The following is a 20179-nucleotide window of genomic DNA, read 5'->3' on the forward strand; positions in this document are numbered from 1 at the left end:
AACCTACAAATAATGACAAATACAAATGTTTATCTTTTTTTTTGTGCAAAATCCATAAAATTATGTGAAAAAGACGTGAATAACCTGAAAAAAATGAAATATCATAAAAAATCAGTGCAGTTTTAGCAATAACTCATGTTAGTTCAGGTTCCACATTCAGAAGAAGTGGATCAGAACCAGTAAAATAAGAACAAAATAACCTTTAAATAATGACAAATGCAAATGTTTATCTTTGTTTTTGTGCAAAAAAACCCCTAAATTATTTGAAAAAGATGTGAATAACCTGAAAAAATGAAATTTCATAAAAAATAAGTGCAGTTTTAACAATAACTCATCTTAGGTCAGGTTCCACATTCAGATCAATATGATCTAAAGTGGATCAGAACCAGTCAAATTAAAACAGAATAACCTACAAATAATGACAAATACAAATGTTTATCTTTGTTTTTGTGCAAAAAAAAACATTAAATTATGTAAAAAAGATGTGAATAACCTGAGAAAAATGAAATATCATAAAAATAAGTGCAGTTTTAAAAATAACTCATGTTAGTTCAGGTTCCACATTCAGAAAGTGGATCAGAACCAGTAAAATAAGAACAAAAGAAAAAAAATAGATAAATAAAAGGCAACACAAATAAGACATGCATAAAGACAGTGCAGGCAGTGCATTCTGGTACCGTTAAAGAAAGCAAGCTAATAAATAAATAAACAAAACAGGTCAATAACAAAAATGAAATTTAATTTTAAAAAAGGTGCAGTTTTAACAATAACTCATGTTAGTTCAGGTTCCACATACAGAAAAAGTGGATCAGAACCATTAAAATAAAAACAGAATAACCTTTAAATAATATCAACTCCAAATGTTTATCTTTTTTTTAGTGCAAAATCCATAAAATTATGTGAAAAAGACATGAATAACCTGAAAAAACTGAAATATCATAAAAAAAATCAGTGCAGTTTTAAGAATAACTCATGTTAGTTCAGGTTCCACATTCAGAAAAAGTGGATGAGAACCAGTAAAATAAGAACAAGAGAAAAATAAATAAATAAATAAATAAATAAATAAATAAAAGGCAACACAAATAAGACATGCATAAAGACAGTGCATTCTGGTTCTGTTAAAGAAAGAAAGCTAATAAATAAATAAATAAACAAAACAGGTCAATAACAATATAAACACCTAAAATATATTTAAACTTCCATGTAATATTGTATTTTTTTCACATTAAACCTAGAAAAACCTTTATTTCCATTATTTATAAGTTGTTCTGTTGTTGTATATGACTGTATGTGACCATTCAACTGAAGCCAGTTTGACATTGGATCCCTTTGGCGGTCTGGTTTTGGGCCGCGGGCCACATGTTTGACCCCCCCTGTGTTAAGCTAACGTCCATAAGCCATATGCTCTGCAGGAAACGCAATCCTCCGTCAGTTATTATGGGATGTGCAGGAACAGGCTTTGTACTGAAACACGCATAAACTAGTGTTAATGAGCTTCTGCTGTAGCTGCTGCTTCGGGAAAAAAAACGCGAAAAAAACAACAACTGATGAATACGCAGACGTGAGGTGACGCCTGTGTCAGCACGTGGAAAAAAAGACTGAAATACGACTACTATTTATTCTAGGCTTCATATAATTAAGGCTGTTCTGTTATTTATGAGGGAATTTGGTAACGATTTATATTAAGATTTATATTATATTCACCATTAACTCGTTAAAGCTCCCTTCGCAGTTATTTTAAGTGAATTTGCGAGTTTTATCTGAGCATAATTATGATGGAAACGACGAATATCAGTCAGAAATGTCGCAGAAAAGCAGCAAAAAAATAAAAATACAGCCAATATTTTAATTCCAGCGCCATAAATCCTCCTGAATGTGATGTTTGAACCATTTTATGTTGTGATTTAACTCATGAAATTCACCAAGTTTACAGTTTATTTTCACTTTTCCAAAGCCAAAAACTAAAGAAGACACTTATCAGATGTGTTTATTATATACAGACTTCAATGTTCCAGTAAAGAATAAGATGAGGTTTTACTGTGACTAAATATGAACGTTTTACAGTAAATTAATGATCAAACCGTTGGCTTAGTTCAAACAGAAACTAGGAAAGAAGTCAGAAAATGTCAAGTCAAGTTAAATAAAAATAACAAAAACAAAACAAAATGAACAAAGAAGAACAAAATGATGAACAAAATAAACAAAAATGAACAAAATAATGAAGAAAATAAACATGAATAAAATAATGAACAAAATTAACAAAAATTAATAAAATAATGAAGAAAATAAACTGAAATTAATAAAATAATGAACAAAATAAACAAATATGAATAAAATAATGAACAAAATTAACAAAAAATTAATAAAATAATGAACAAAAGAAACAAATATGAATAAAATAATGAACCAAATTAACAAAAAATTAATAAAATAATGAACAAAAAAACCCAAAATGAATAAAATAATGAACAAAATGAGGGGAATGATCAAGAAAATCAATAGAGTTTACAGTTTATTTTCACTTTTTCAAAGCCAAAACCTAAAGAAGACACTTATCAGATGTGTTTATTATGAACAGACTTCAATGTTCCAGTAAAGAATGAGATAAGGTTTTACTGTGACTAAATATGAACGTTTTACAGTAAATTAATAATCAAACCATTGGCTTGGTTAAAACGGAAACTAGGAAAGAAGTCAGAAAATGTCAAGTCAAGTTAAATAAAAATAACAAAAACAAAACAAAATGACCAAAGATGAACAAAGTAAACAAAAATGAAAAAAATAAACAAAAATGAACAAAATATTGAACAAAATTCACATAAATGTATAAAATAATGAACAAAATTAACAACAATGAACAAAATAAACAAAAATTAATTTTAAAAAATAATGAACAAAATGAATAAAATAATGTACAAAATAAACAAAAATTAATGAAATAATGAACAAAATGAAGAGAATAATAATAAAACAAAATGTATAAAAATTGGGGGGAAAATTATTCAAATGAGCAAAAATGAGGACTATAAAGTAGAAAATGAACAAAAATTGTGATTAAGAAAATGAAGACAACAAAATGAAATATGAATACAACAATGTACAAAATGAACAAAAAGGAATGAAATAATGAAGAAAATGAAGAGAATAATCAAACAAATTTATAAAACTTTGGGGAAAAAATGATTAAAATGAGCAAAAATTAAGAACATAATGTAGAAAATGAACATAAAAATGAACAAAATTAAGAGAATAATCAACAGAATGAAAAGTGACTAAAATAATGTACAAAATGAATGAAATAATTAAGAAAATAAAGAGAATAATCTAAACAATTTTTTTTTAAAATTGGGGAAAAATGATTATAAGGACCAAAAAATAATGTAGAAAATGAACATGAAAATGAACAAAATGAAAAGTGAATAAAATAATGTACAGAATGAACAGAAATTAATAAAATAATGAACAGAATGAGGAAAATAATCCACAAAATAAAGAAATAAAAGAAGAAAAAAAACAATTAAAATAATCAGCAAAATTAGCAAAAAACTAATACATGTGATAACACGTATATGTGTAATATATGCATTAAAAACATCTGATAAACAGCAGTAGTTTAATATTCAACTGTTTATGGAAGATTGAACACATTTTTAATAAGTTGTATTATTATTATTTTTATTTTTATTATTGTGATTTCAGTCAAATGCATTAATATTAACGTTTACAGTCAGTGTCTTTGTCACTTTATCGAAGCCATAAACGTCCAAACACACGTCGGATGAGTTTATTTACACCTGAACGTCCATCGGTGAAGCATGTGTTTAATTTATTTTATTTTATACGACTTTACACAAACTAAACGTCATAAATGTGTCATTATTACGTCACACGACAAACTGTAAGTGTTCAAATATGTGTGGATTAAATGTGTTGAAATGGTGAATAAATGGTTCTTATTATAAGTCTTACCAGTTTCCCATGATGCACTTTTACAGGAAGTTCAACCTCATTGCCAGTATTTATTAATGTAAGCTGAATGTTTTTAATTATGCATTAATGTTCTGAAAACACGAGCTTTTTGGACATTTTTTTTTTTATTCCACTTAGTTTTTATTTGTTGGTTCATTGTTTACATGACATTTGCCAGTTGTCGCCAGGATCACATTTGCATTTAATGAAATAATAAAACACTCCTGTTTAACTGAGTTTGTGTGGTCATGTGATCGTTGTCTGGGGTCATGTGATCGTCGTCTGTGGTCACGTGATCATCATCTGTGGTCATGTGATCGTCACCCGTGGTCATGTGATCGTCATCTGTGGTCATGTGATCGTCGTCTGTGGTCATGTGATCGTCGTCCGTAGTCATGTGATCGTCATCCGTGGTCATGTGATCGTCATCTGTGGTCATGTGGTTGTCATCCGTGGTCATGTGGTCATCATCTGTGGTCATGTGGTCATCATCTGTGGTCATGTGATCGTCATCTGTGGTCATGTGGTCATCATCTGTGGTCATGTGATCGTCATCTGTGGTCATGTGATCATCATCTGTGGTCATGTGGTCATCATCTGTGGTCATGTGATCGTCATCTGTGGTCATGTGGTCATCATCTGTGGTCATGTGATCGTCATCTGTGGTCATGTGGTCATCATCTGTGGTCATGTGATCGTCATCTGTGGTCATGTGATCGTCATCTGTGGTCATGTGGTCATCATCTGTGGTCATGTGGTCATCATCTGTGGTCATGTGATCGTCATCTGTGGTCATGTGACCGTAAATGTTTTGACTCCACAGACATTTCTACAGATTAAATGAGTGACGCAGCCCCCACCCACCTGAAGCATCCACTCCCCCCTCCCTGGGTGTTGACTGCTGCACCCCCCCACCCCCGTCCTCACCCCCCACCCGTCCCCCCTCCCTCTGACGACTGGTATCGAATTCTGCTGTTCTTCTCTTTCGACTCCCTCCTGCTTTATCTGCACCTGTTGACTGGGTTTATCAGACCTGGTCCACCTGAGACCACGGAGCCCCGGGGTCCAGACCCAGACCAGGTCCAGACAGAGACCAGGTCCAGACCAGGTCATATGACTTACGCTACGTTCAGACTGCAGGCAAATGTGGCACAAATGTGATTTTTTTTGCTCAAATGTGACCTACATCCGATCTGTTAAAGACAGTCTGAACAGCACAAATGCGATTTTTTCAAATCTGACTCAGTCCACTTCCATATGTTTTCCTAAATCTGATACGTATTCGATATTTTCCAACGCGACTTCAGTCTGAACAACCAGGTCGCATTTATCCAACCTTTACGTCGTTGAAATGCGACAAACGTCACTATCGTCCATCCCAGGAGGAGGAGTGGACTAAAAACGTACTTACTTCTGTGAACACAGTGTGTGTCTGCGTGGTCACGTATTCCATCAGGACCTCTTTTGTTCATGTGGGTCACTTCAGGGTCACATTCAGTTCAGACTCAAAACTGATAGAAATCGCATTTAATGTGGAATATGAAGAAGCACACAAAAAAATCGGATTTCCTACATTTATATTTAATGTCTAATGCATTAACACATATAATGTCACTGGGTAAAACCACTACAGCTAATCAACAAAAAGGAAAGTAATCAATAAAACTATACAAAAATTACCAACAGACTGAACAAAAATAAAAAAGGAAATTAACGGAATAAAAAATAGAATAAATAAAATGTACATGATATTCAGCAAAATAACAAATAAAAGTGAACAAAAATAAAATGAACAAACTAATCAATATAATGAATATAAATGTACACAACACTACAAAAAATAAACAAACTAATCAATTAAATGGGTTCTAAAGTGTGTGTTTGATTTGTCGGTTGTTACAACTGATCGCGTTAAAGATTCTACAGGATTTTCAAGGAAAGAAGAAGAAAAAGGTGAGTTTTATCGACTGTCTGCATTTGTAACATCATCTATTAACTGAAAAAAGAAGAAAGAGAAGAAGATCCTGCTGAAATAAATGACTATTTACAGTAAAGAAAATACAATAATTCTCATTTTCACATTATTACTATTATTAATAATAATAATAATAATAATAATATAATACACTGATCAAACCAAAGAGGTTTAGAGTCACAATACAGATGGAAAAATAAGAAATTTTAATAGTAAAGTTATAAATACAGTCAATCTGTGAGTGTCTTTACAACTTAACTGAAATGCAGAATATTCAGTATTTCAGAATAATTTCAGGTTCATCATCTGATATTTGATTATTTCATCTGCTTAATGAGTTTATTCTCATAATATTATGACATTTTTATAATATTAATTTATCCGAGACTTTTTGACCCTTTTTTTGAAATATTATGACTTTATTCTCAAAATGAAGAACATTAAAAAAGTATTATTAGTGCTGTTACTTCATGAAGTGGCTTTATTTACTGATGTTAAATTTTTTTAAAGACAAAATATAAGTTCTCATATTCATGGAATAATTAAAATCTGTCAAAATATACGTACAATTTTAGTAAAACTGCTAATTGTTTATCATTATTTAAAAAGCATCTGAAAAGGACTCTAATTTACAAAAACATGTAAGGCTGTGTATCATTTAATTTGTATATCTATTGTTTTTACTTTAGATTTTTATTTCAGTTATATCGTTTGTTTTTGTTTTTTTTTCCGTGTATTGTTTATTTACATCAACCTTTTTTGGCTTCTGTCCTCTCCTGCACAATGAATTGCATGATTTTTTTTTTTTCTCTTGCTGTTTATGATGTGCAAATAAAATAAATTTTAAAAATTACAGGTAAGACAGAGGGTGGAATAGTGATAAAATAGAATGTAATAAATAAATCACAGACTTAAATCAAATCTGAGACAAATGAAGAAACAGAAATAAACAGACCAAAACAGATTATATAAGTTTTCTTCAGATTAATTATGTGATAACCCTTTAACGCATTTTTTCCCCTCAACTTTATTGATATTATTCAGGTATACAAAACATATACATTTTGAACAAAGAAACATCAAGATGTCAAAAAGAAAAAGTATTTCAACAGATAAATTTAAGAAAAAAAAAGTGTAGATTTAAAGACACGGCCCCTGAACCAAAATGAGTTTGACACTCCTGCTTTTTTTTTTTTTTTTTTTTTTCAGTTTCTTTTTTTTTTTTCAGTTTCTTTTTTTTTTTTTTTTTTTTTCATACTTTATTTACAAAATACTGTATACACATAGACCAGAACATGGCATGGGGAGAAAAAACATAATGCTTGAGGTGAGGCAGGAAGAAATTAAATACAATTACATAAATAGGTAAGTAAATTAAATAAAATAAATGTAAAGGAATAAACAAGAAGAGAAAAAAATAAAAGAAAAATTTTTAAATAAAAATAAATAAATTACAACTTAAATTCGTCACATAAGGCTTTAGTCTTAACAGCTTTAGGGTTAGTTCAAAAGTTAAGTGTGTCTAGATAGGATTTCCAATAAGATTTAAAGACCACAAAGCTGGGTTTGTGATTGACACTTCTGCTTTAACGCATCTCCATTTCCCGCGGTTTGCGTTTACAAAACAGGAAGAAGCCCCGTCTGAATCAGCCAATCAGACGCTGCCATGTTGGGACACAACAGCCAATCAGAGCTGGGCTCCTGGAGCTAAACGCAAACTTCGACTCAGAGTCTGGAGGAGAAACAGAGAACAATGAGGAGACACGGAAGCTCCGTTTGGTTTGGCTCTGAAGCGAATAAACAAACAAATAAATAAATGAATAAACAAGCAAATAAATAAATGTAAAAAACAAAACAAAAAAAATGTTCGTGCGTCACCGGTGCGTAAAAGCGCACGAGGGTGTTTGGATACGGAGAGAAGTCAGCTGGAAAACTAAACAAAACCTGTTAAAAAAAAAAAAAAAAAAAGGAAAGGAAAGGGTGTCCTCAGACTGAGCCCCCCCCCCCCCACCCCAGCCCCTCCTCCTGATGTCAACCCGCTTTGCATGCGCCCACTTCCGCCCTCCCTCCTCCTCGTGCGCGTCCGCATCAGACTCGCGCGCAGCCACTGATTCGCCGTTCGGAACCCGGACCGCACGAGCCCCGGTGTGCGTGAGGCGGACCGACTGAACTTCACCTGCGGGTTCCGGTGGCGGCGACTGGAGGGGGGGTTAGGGTACGGACGGACGGATGAACACAGGCGGATGTGGTGCGCGGTCGGTACCGGCCGGAGACGGATGAGTGGAACCGGCGACGGAGGAGGAGAAAGAAGAGGAGGAGGAGGAGGACGCACCGGATCATGTGTGGTTTTCCTTTTTTTTTTTTTTTTTTTTTTTTCGTGATGCGTTGGGATTTGCTACTTCCCCGTGAAGAGGCGGACCCGTGAGCCGCTCTCCTCACTATGCCCCAGCTGTCCCCGGTGTTTGGGTACTGTACGGGCTGGAAGTACCGGGACTGTTCTCACGCCGCCACTCGTGGGCCTACTTTCGGATCTACCACAGCGGATTCCTCTGCTGGTGTCAGCCGGTGACGGACCACCCTGCTCTGCTGTGGTGGTGGTTGTTGGTGGTGGATTCTCCTCCGGGTTTTTTCCCGTGGGTTTTCTCTTGGACCGGGGGGTTCCTCCGGTGCTCCTGCATGTGCGTCTCGTGCCCACTCGGATCCTAAACCGGGTTTTCTCCCCCTCCCTCCCTCCCTCCCTCCTCCCCCCCACCCCCCTCGGACGCAGCAGTCATGGGGGGCCGGCTCCTGCTCCTGCTCCTGCTCAGACCCCCTCAGGACCCTGCCGTCGGCTGGGGCTGGTGTCTGCTTCTGAACTAGAGGTGCACGCGGTGGAACTGTCATGCTGCAGTTTTTTTTGTTTTTTTGTTGTTGTTTTCTTTCCACGCGCCTGTGGGCTCCCGTGGGTTAGTGTGTGACTGCTAATGTTGCAGCTGTGAGCCGCTGAACTGCTCTCACTGCGGGGATTCGGCTGCTGTTCTGTGGACTGGACTGGCTGTGGTTGTGTGGTCCAGTCCAGACCCTCACACATTATTATCAGCAGCATCATCCTCCTCCTTTGATTCCCCCCCCCCTTTCCCCCCCCTTCCCCCCCTCCCTCACCCCCTCCCACGGATATTTTTTCACCTTGTTTCCATCATGAGTATCATCCACCCGGTGCTCTACCTCCTGCTCCGTGGACTCGTCATCTATGCGGTACTGGGCTCCGAGTGCACCGGCTCCACTCACCTACCGGCGGATGCAGCCAATGTAGCCAGAACAGGTAAGACCCCCCCACTGGCACCCCCCCCCCACCCCCACTGGCACCACCACACCATGTCAGATACAAGTGTCTCCCATTTATTTACGCATCCCCCCCCCCTCCTCCTCCTCTCTCTCCTCCCCCTCTGTGGTTTTCTCGGGGAAAGCCGAGGAATGCCCTGCGCAGGGGCTTAATGGAAAGTGATGCATTTTCAGTCGGCAGACACCCCCCCCCTCTCTCTCTCTTTCTCACCCCCCCCTTTCCTCATCCTCTGTGTAGAAATGCATGACATGACAGGAATGCAGCTTCGTCACAAACATCAGTGGATCATGTTATAATGAGGCCACAGGTGACCCCCCCCCCTTTATTATCTACTGCAGCATATTACTGACACCCCCCCCCACACACACACACACCCCCCCCCAACTATTGACAGTCATGTTTCATGTCTGACTCTAATGTGCATTAGATGGTTTTCGTTACACAACACAGACATGAGCCACAGGTAGAATAGAGATGAGGATGAGGATGATGGATGTTGTGCGTTGCCGTGGTTACCACTAGGACTCAGCCAGAAGCATAATCAACCATAACAGTTTTTCTCTCAAGGTCAAGTTTTTGGTTCGTGTCCTGGGTTTCACATAAACCCTGTGTCACTGTCATTGCTCCAACTAGACAGGTTTTACTGGTGAATCCATTTTTCCAGTTTTCATTTATTGTTATTTATTGTTTATTTCTCCTAAAATTTAGTTCAGTTTGCGACTTATTTTAGGGATTTATTATCAATGTAGTTCATTTTATTCATGGCTTTGGCTGTATTATTATTCATTTTATTGCCTTTTCTATTCTTTTTTGCTTCATTCTAGTGCATTTTTTCCACATTATTTATCATTTTGTAGGTTTTTCTTCATTTTTTGTTCATTTCATCCACTGTCATTGATCCAACAACATGAGTCTTACTAGTGAATCAGTGGTTAGGGTTAGGGTTAGTGCGTTGCCGTGGTTACCACTAGGACTCAGCCAGAAACATAATCATCCATAAACAGTTTCTCTCAAGGTCAAGTTTTGGTTCGTGTCCTCAGTTTAATTCACTTCAGATCAATAGAAAAAAGCACCAAACCCAGTTTGATTTCATCTTTTTCTGGATGGTTTGAGTGTGTTTTTATTCTCAGGTTCGGTTTGAACCCATTTAAAGGTGTGTTTTGAACGTAAAAGGTCACATGATCTCACTGGATGTCTGAACCCACCGACAGTATGCACTTCCTCTGTCCTCAGTGTCTGTCCACAGGGTTCACTCGTCTGGTATTTTCTGGTCAAAAGGCCTTTTTCAGTCAGTTTTTGTCGCTTCAACCTGGTTCATGTTGTATTTTGTGCAGATTTTTAAACTGTGTTTGATAATAATCGTTGCCACGGATCTTTAAGGGACATGATCTGAATTTAATGTAAAAATCACAGAAGTTTAACCCATAAAGACCCAGAGCTACTTTTGCGTCAGTTCCCAAATGAATTTTTCTTTATTTTTGACCTTTTTTTATGTAATTTATCACCATGTATTCTAATATTATCCTCTGTATTTTGCATTTTTCAGTGTAAATTATGTATTTTCCTGTATTTAATTCACTGATCATGTGGATGTTCATAAAAGCTCAGACTGAAGTTGAGGGTTATTTTATCAGAAACAGAGAAAACTGAGGAAAAAGTGACCTTTACACATAAACCCACTGTCATTGATCCAACTCTATGGGTTTTACTGGTGAATCAATGTTTACATTTTTTATTAATTGAAAATGTTGTTAAGTTTGTGACTTATTTTATGGATTTATTATTAATTTTGTTCATTCTATTCATCACTTTGGCTGTTTTTATTCATTTTATTGCTGTTTCTATTCTTTTTTGCTTTATTCTAGTGAGTTTTTTGATTATTTTTTCCACATTATTTATCATTTTGTAGGTTGTTATTCATTTTTGTTCATTTCATCCACTGTCATTGATCCAACTCCATGAGTTTTACTGGTGAATCACTGTTTCCAGTTTTTATTTATTGTTTTTTTCCCCCAACAATTTAGTTCAGTTTGGGGCTTATTTTATGGATTTATTTTTCATTTTGTGCATTTTATTCATGGCTTTGGCTGTTTTTATTCATTTTATTGCTTTTTCTATTCTTTTTTCCTTCATTCTAGTGAATTTTTTGCTTATCTTTTCCACATTATTTATCATTTTGTAGGTTTTTAGTCATTTCTGTTCATTTTATCCACTGTCATTGATCCAACTCAAGATTATCCTGTTTACATGATCAATAATAATCAGATAACTGCAGAAATCGGATAATGATCGGAGTATTGGTGTGTATGTAAACAGGCTGGGAACTTCATTACTCCAGTATTTTCCATTCTTTCTGATTCTTCTGCTGCTGTTTGGTTTTTCTTCGTAGTTTCACTGTGGTTTGGTTGAACTTCTTTGCTTCTACAGTTCCATCAGATGAACTGACAGTAAACCCATGAACAGGACAGACGGTCAAACCTGCACACATCTGTCCACTTTCAGGACATGAACCCACAGTTTGATCCATTTCTTGTCGTTACTGGGAGTTGACTGGATGAAGCAGGTGTTTGTTTTGGATGTTCAGTAGATGTTTGGATCACTGAGCTGCTCCTGTGGTTTCCTGTTGGTTTGGATTTACTACCTTTAATGCTCTGGTTTTACAGTTGAACTCAGATGTTTCAGGAACTTCTGCTGTTTGACTTCGACTCTAATGTGCTTCGGTTCATTACCTCCACAAGGAGGTATTGTGATCACTTTGCTTTGTGTTTGTTTGTTTGTGTGTTTGTTTTTTTTAGCAACTTTACGGGAAAACTCTTCCACCCATCTTTCCCAAATCTTCCCCACAGATAGGCCTAGGCCCTGGGACCAACCCATTACATTTTGGTCCCAGTAGGCCAAAGTTCAAGGTCACAGCAAGGTCACAACATCTACAATTTTCCAATCTGTCATCATTGAGCAATTTTTGAAAATTCATAAAAAATTCAAAACAACTCCGACTAGCCTCCAATTGGATCCACCTGTAGCTTAGAACAATATCTTGTATCTGGAACTAAATTGTCCACATCCACTGTGGAATGTGGACTCTGTGGACATTTACATTGAACATTGAAAATCCCATTTACCACACTTTTAAAATTAGAACTCAACAAATATTGATGTGAATTGAATATAATTTGATATACACATGACTGGTACCAAGCTTCAACTTTTTCTGCTGTATGGAACAACCTGGAAACTGTTGAATTTAAACAGAAATAGTCGATCCACACATGCACACCGTTCAGGGTTACTTGGCGGAAGTTTGTGTTCTCTGAACACTTGTTAGCTTTTTTAATCTCCGTCTTCGTGGACTTTATCAGTTTTATTGGTTGGGTGTTCATCATCATCATCAGCTCGTTGTTGTTGTCTTTGCGTTGTCTGCAGTTTATTAGCGATAATAACTTTGTGTAACTGATATGTGTTCACACTATAAACAAACCGATCCATGGTTCAGTTTGATCCGGTTTTTGTCGGTTTTCTCTTCGGTTTTACCTGCTGTTATGGCTCAAATCACCTGGCATTGTTGAATTGAATTAATAGCTCGTCATAAAATGCGACAACTTGTTTTATTTTAGTGAGAACTGCATCACAGAGATACGACAAATTATTGTTTCCAAAAGTCTGTAGTATTATTTAGAACACGTTAAAGGTCACAAAAAGGTTAAAGGTGAACTCATTTTATATTCCTGTAGAGCACCTAGCATTAGCATTTAACATTAGCTAAAGGTATAGATTGTATTAGGAGAGCAATACAGAGTAATCTGTGCATATTGGTAGTATATGTGTATGCAAAATCTGTATGTATTAACGCTATATATATATGAAAATAAATCATACGTAAAAACGGTAATCTGTACATATTGTCAGTATATATATGCAAAAAGTTGTGCATAGTAACAGTATAAATGCAAAATCTATATGTATTAACTATATATACGTAAGACGTAAGTATTCATAATATGTATATAAAAAGTTGTATATTTTAGCACTTTATACACCAAAAGTTGTATGTATTGACAGTATATATGCAAAAATCTGTATGTATTAATCTGTATTATTATATTGTATTTCAATATATATATGAAAATTCTACGTTAAAAGTAATCTGTATATATTGTCAGTATATATGCAAAAACTTGTATGTATTAACAGTATATATGCAACAAAGGCATATGTATTAACAGTATTTATGCAAAAATTATGATGTATTAAGAATCTGTACATATTGATAGTATATATGCAAAAAGTTGTATGTATTAATAGTATTTATGTACACATCTGTGCATATGAACAATTGTTATGTAGAAATCAGTTTGTACTAACAGTAGTTCATGTTGATAAAAAGTCATGGGTACATATTAGCATTAGCATTAGCCAAAGGTGTAGCTTTGAACCTGTGTTAGCTGAGGTTCAGTGGAGTTGTGGACCCGGAGTCTCTTCATACGACTGTTAATACATTTAGTTCTGAATCTGAGTCCATGCAGTGAATTATAACCATCACGTAACTCAATCTTTGGGTCATGTGACCACACCCACCTCCACACCAATGGAGTGATGGCAGCAAAACCCAAAGCAGCGCTACAAATAAACCCATCAACCCGGAGTTTTTCTAATATCTGACCTTGGGGCTGGAACCAGAGCCTCATCTTTTATTTCTGCGTACAGGGCGTCACATTCAGAGTACGGAGTGTGTTTACAGTGTTAATTCACAGTGTTAATTCAAAGTGTTAAATCACAGTGTTGATTTTCAAAGCCTGTCTGAGTCTTAAACCACTGTATGAGATGAACGTATGTTGATTAATAAGACAAAGACCCTGTTGTCCTCTGTTAAAAGGGCCACGTGGGGTGGACTGGACTCTAGTGGATGTGGGGTCGGTGGGGTGGACTGGACTCTGGTGGATGTGGGGTCGGTGGGGTGGACTGGACTCTGGTGGATGTGGGGTCGGTGGGGTGGACTGGACTCTAGTGGACGTGGGGTGGACTGGACTTTGGTGGATGTGGGTCGGTGGTGGTCCAGCACAGTGTCTGTAAACATGAGTCCACTCTGGTAAAGGTCATCTGACTTTTCACCGGCATTGGCGTCCAGTTGTTGTGTGTCCAGAACGACAAAGGGAACAGCAGGGTCAGGTTCTGTTTTCCTTTTTTTATCAACAGTATATATGTAAAAAAAATCTGTGCGTATTAACAGTTTATATGCATAAACCTGTACATATTAATAGTGTGTGTGTGTGTGTGTGTGTGTGTGTATAATAGTTGTGATAGTGTTCATCACACAGTTCCACTGATGGTAGAGGTTTGTCTTATTTGTACTTACCCCTCCAGTGTTAGACTGAACCTCAGTGGGTGAACTAGAACAAACCTGAGGTCCAGGGACTTGGTCCAAGTATGGTGGACCGCTGAGTCCAGGATCCATACTGGTAACAGTACTGATGATGTGTCCTGAAGTTTACATCCTCCCCATGTCTGAGACACAGCCCCCCCCCCCCCCATGTCAACATCAGGGCAAACCTCATGTGTATACCATCTACTGACACAATGGACAGTTTGACATCATGTCTCCTGTTTCATCATTCTGTAGTGGTACATTCCCTGTTACTACTTGTATTTCTAGTAGTAGTATTAACTGTTACTACTTGTATTTCTAGTAGTAGTATTAACTGTTACTACTTGTATTTCTAGTAGTAGTATTAACTGTTACTACTTGTATTTCTAGTAGTAGTATTAACTGTTACTACTTGTATTTCTAGTAGTAGTATTAACTGTTACTACTTGTATTTCTAGTAGTAGTATTAACTGTTACTACTTGTATTTCTAGTAGTAGTATTAACTGTTACTACTTGTATTTCTAGTAGTAGTATTAACTGTTACTACTTGTATTTCTAGTAGTAGTATGAACAGTCATGTACATTTATTCTAGTTGTTCTGATCTACTTTTGACAGTTCTAGTTCAGTTTTCTGTGGATCAGCTGCATCCATGTGCCCCCCCCCCCTTCCTCCTCTTCTCTCTCTCTCTCTCTCCTCCTTTTCTCTCTCTCTCTCTCTCTCTCCTCCTTTTCTCTCTCTCTTTAACCCTCTCTCTGCTCCTGTCACTCGTCCATCCTCCTCAGTCTGGTTCTGCTCCAGGTTTATACTGGTCGTTTTTCCTTCCACTGTTTCCACTGTCACTAGTTTTTACTCCTGGAGGATTCTGTTGGGTTCTCTGCTCTATATGTGAAGTGTCATGAGATGACTTTTGTTATGATTTGGCGCTATATCAATAAAATTAGATTAGATAAATATGAACCTATTCCCAGTTTATATGTTTTAATCTGTATATGTTGCAGATTTCGTCTGAAACGTGGTGTCTCAGTCTGGTTTCAGTTTTTGAGCAGGTTTCTGTTGTGGAGTCGGCCGAGGGTTCAAAGCTGACATTTATCATGCTGTGAGGGTTTGGGGGTGGGGGCCTGGGGGGTGGGGGTGTCGGCCGTTTGGTGGATCAGGACGCTCCCTCGTGGGTCAGGATCAAAAACCAGCCGGTGTTAAAGGGAAGGTGGAGGTGAGGATTTAAAAAAGGGCATCAGTGAATAAGTGTCCGATGAAGTCCTTTAAGGGTCTAAACACAGTCATGTCCCGTCAGAGAGCCAACTGTAATTTATTTCCATTCCAACATTTATTTCAATATAGAGTAGCTCCTTGTTTTGGATAATCCCTTATGGTCCAACTAAAGCAAAAATGAATTTAAAACAGTGATGAAAGTGTTCCGGTTTTTGCCTGATATCTGTTTTTTTCTGTAAACTGAGCATATGTTCCGGTAAATTAAACGTGTCCAGATCATTTCCGTCTGGTTTGGCAACATTTCAGCCAGAAAATTACGCATAAATCGCTGAGAAAAGTGTAAATTATGTTTATTTGGGTCCATCTCATGGGCGCGGCCATATTGCTTTCATCTCCATTCGTCTCGACCAATGAGATGCTCGTTTACAACGCAGAACTTGTATCGACAGCTCTGATTGGTCCGTTGATGACACATGGTCCGTTTTGTGTCTCTGTAGACAAGATGGCAGATCTGCTTTGAGTATTTTACCACCAATGTATTTGGTCTAAATATTCAGTGAAATCATGTCAGAATCCATGGTCCTACTGAAGTGTGAGGCAGGAATCCAAAAGACGTTCAAGTGGTCCTGGCTCCAGGAAACTGAGAGAAAGGGCCATTTTCTGTCGCAGTACGTCCAGAAGACAAGCAAACCAGCTTTGTTCCTGTGTGAGATGTATTTTTACATTAATTTTGAACCTTAATGCTTTACAGGTTTTTGCTCCCACAGTGCACCAGAATGCACCTAAGAGCACACACAATGAAACGCTCAGAAAAGTTCAGGTTTTTTTCCTTTCCTCACTTTCATCACTGTTAAAAGTAAAAATGTGAGTCATTTAGTAACACTAATCTGCCAAACTGTCTCTAAAATGACCTGTCAGAGAGATTTCAAATACTGTGTTTTGACCCTTAAACGTCTCTAAATGATGGATTAATCTAGAAAAAACAGGTGATGAATGTTTTAGGTTCTTCATGAAGGTCAAGAAAGGGTTAAATATGTAAGAAAGGACTGATTTTCACCATCTGTGAACCTGCTTTATCTGGACTGAAAGACACTGGATTCATCAGTGGATGTAATGAAGGGTCATTTCCGAGATGCTGATTGGACTGTGGGCGGAGTCAGCTGACCCATGTGAACGTGGGCGGAGTCAGCTGACCCATGTGAACGTGGGCGGAGTCAGCTGGCCCATGTGAACGTGGGCGGAGTCAGCTGACCCATGTGAACGTGGGCGGAGTCAGCTGACCCATGTGAACGTGGGCGGAGTCAGCTGACCCATGTGAACGTGGGTGGAGTCAGCTGACCCATGTGAACGTGGGCGGAGTCAGCTGACCCATGTGAACGTGGGCGGAGTCAGCTGGCCCATGTGAACGTGGTCGTCTCCTGTTTTAATGGTTTTTCTTTATTTACTCGTTTGGCGTTTGAACAAACAAAGCCCTTCCCTCGTCTGCAGAGAACATGCAGTTCTTCTGTAATGATAAACCATCTGAGAAACACAAACCGTTCACCGCTGGATAACGAACGAACACTTACATCTGATATTTAACACTATCCTCAGATATTAGATAGGACCGGATTTGTACATTCCTTCCTTGTTTATCAGTAATTTCTGTTGTTTTTTTTTTTCTTTTCTTTTCATTTTTGTTCGTTACTATTGTTTATGTTTAGTTATAGACTAGAGTTAATATACACTGAATGAAAAAAGACACAATAATTATATTTTATTATAACAATGACGCTTTAAATAATAATAATAATAATAAAATAATTATGAAAATGTAAAATAATCGAATTGTAGCATAGAAATACAGTTTGCTAACGTCAACTCAAACACATTAGCATTAGCAGATGTTACATATTGAACCTTTAATATGAAACTATTAATGAAAGACTGTGTTTTTATTACTTGTTGATGTGAAAAGTGTTGACAATTAGGCCAGTTATGGTTCAATAGATTCTGAAAGTCACGCTATGACACTATTTTAAAGATTTGAAAAAAAAAAAAGTAAAATAATCCAATCCTAGCATAGAAATAGAGTTTGCTAACATCAGCTCAAACACATTAGCATTAGCAGATGTTACATATTGAACCTTTAATATGAAAACATTAATGAAAAACTATGTTTTTATTGTTTATGTGAAAACTGTTGAAAATTAGTCCAGTTATGGTTCAATAGATTCTGAAAGTTGATTGAACTGTGATTATTATTATTATTATTTTTTTTTAAAGATTTGTCCCAGAAAATGTAAAATAATCTAATCCTAGCGTAGAAGTAGAGTTTGCTAACATCAACTCAAACACATTAGCATTAGCAGATGTTACATATTGAACCTTCAATGTTAAATTATATCGTCATCTGAGAAATGTTGAAAATGACACCAGTTTGCAGTGACAGGATAACTGATGTAAAGTTGATTGAACTGTGTTTCAGAGTCACGCTAGGGGACAGTTTTAAGATTTGGCTCTGAAAACGTAAAAATAATCCAATCATAAATCAGTTTTCACATTCTGTTATAATCACATCAACAAACCGCCTCACACTCGTCATCGTAACACAAACACTGCGACACTTCACGGCCTAAATGTTTCTAAAGTGAAATCAGAGGCGACGTTGGCTGTGGTGGGGGCATTAATAAAGGGGATTTGTTTGGAAAAGAGCCTGGACATTTGCTTATCCTCAGCGCTGAGTTAAAGTACCACAGGGAGGCACAGATTTGCATTTGGAGACTTCCGCCGCTGAGCAGAGCCAGGCGTCTGTTACAGCGGCGTTTGGGTTGTTTTTTTTTTTTTTTTGTAATAGTAGCAGAATGTCAGTGTGAACGTGGGCCGAGTCATAATGTCCTGCTTCTATGGAGGACGACTCAACAGGCAAAGCCATTTCCTTTCTGTGACGGGAACAAACTGTACTGAAAAGATCCTTCAAGAGCCAGAAAAACAGGAAAAAAATGAGTGGATGCTGCACAAGTTTAACTTTAGCAAAACTCTCCTAAAACCTCCAAACATCTGTCTGAAGGAAACCACGGAAACGCATCTGGAAACACTAGTGCACCTCACAACTGACTTCACAGAAGAGCAGAAATTATAAATATTGATGCTTAACTCCAGTTTACTGTTGCATGTGATTAAAAATGTGCAAGAAATCACATTAACACCAACCTGCGCTTTTATATAATCACTGTTTTCGATGATATTTTAGAAAAGTAAAAAACGATCAAAAACACGGAAATCACACTTTAACTTCACAGTTTATATATGATTTAGAATGATCATTAATACTCTGTACAGAAATATTCTAATCTGTGTTATCTTGATATAATATGATTTGCCTTTTTCCACTTATTTTGCACCAAATAAATCCTGCTCCAGTTATTTCATGAGTTCAACCATATTTTATTTTCTTTCATCGGACCATAAATTACATCTGAAATTGACACTAACGTCATGTTCCTGATGGTAAATAGACCCGTCACAGGTATTACATAACTGTCACATCGCAGTTATGTGAAATAATCATGATTATTTTGCATATTTGTGATGGTTCTTACAATTCACTTGTATGAAAACAAATACTTTTTATCATTATTTCCATGTAGTTTGACTGGTTGGATTTTATTAACTTCATTTTCAGTAGATTTCACTATCAACACAAATATACAATAGAATAGAATAAAAGTATAACCAGTAATATAATAATAATGATGATGATGATGATGATGATGATGATAATAATAATAATAATAATAATAATAATAATAATAATAATAATAATAATAAACAGTATAAAAAATAATGTCATAAATGACATTAAATCAACTCAAACGTCAGTATAATTTTATTGATATTTATTATGACTATACTAAGACAGTATTCTACAGAATCATAGTATTTTTAAGACTTAGGAAGTTACTCAACTAAGTTTTGTTGTATTGTTTATCAAAGTGTATGTCTATAGTGTTAGCTGTATATATTCATATAAATGATTGTGATTTTCTGTAGAAGTTCGTCTACGTTGTTCTACTAAGTCATTTAAAACCATAAATTGGACATTATCAGTGGAATAAGATCTATTTACTTATTTATTTATTTATTTATTTTCATCCTGTCATATGTCAATAATTAACACCAGTGTTGGTTAATACACATTATTATGTTTTGTGCTCTCGATCAAATGTTAAATAAATAAAAGGGTGTTTGTGTAGGAATTTAACATTATTTATAATCTGCTGATTTTAGTGGATGGGTGAGAATTGTGAAAATCATGCAAAAATGAACAACTTTTGAATTCTGACTTAAACTGTGAAAAA

General features: G+C 36.3%; 1 protein-coding gene across 2 annotated transcripts in view; it reads left to right on the forward strand.

The window, feature by feature from the left end:
• The first annotated feature begins 8120 nt into the window (after nucleotides 1–8120).
• stim2b (stromal interaction molecule 2b) overlaps nucleotides 8121–20179 on the forward strand; it is an 89480-nt gene continuing 77421 nt past the window's right edge. The window contains exon 1 of one of the 2 annotated variants that reach the window (XM_030162948.1): nucleotides 8121–9245. In XM_030162948.1, the coding sequence (XP_030018808.1) occupies nucleotides 9122–9245 (124 nt within the window). In that variant the 5' untranslated portion in view covers nucleotides 8121–9121. The remainder of the gene's footprint in view (nucleotides 9246–20179) is intronic. The other variant, XM_030162947.1, reaches the window with a different exon arrangement.

Source organism: Sphaeramia orbicularis, chromosome 18, assembly GCF_902148855.1.
Source record: "Sphaeramia orbicularis chromosome 18, fSphaOr1.1, whole genome shotgun sequence".
NCBI lineage: Eukaryota > Metazoa > Chordata > Actinopteri > Kurtiformes > Apogonidae > Sphaeramia > Sphaeramia orbicularis.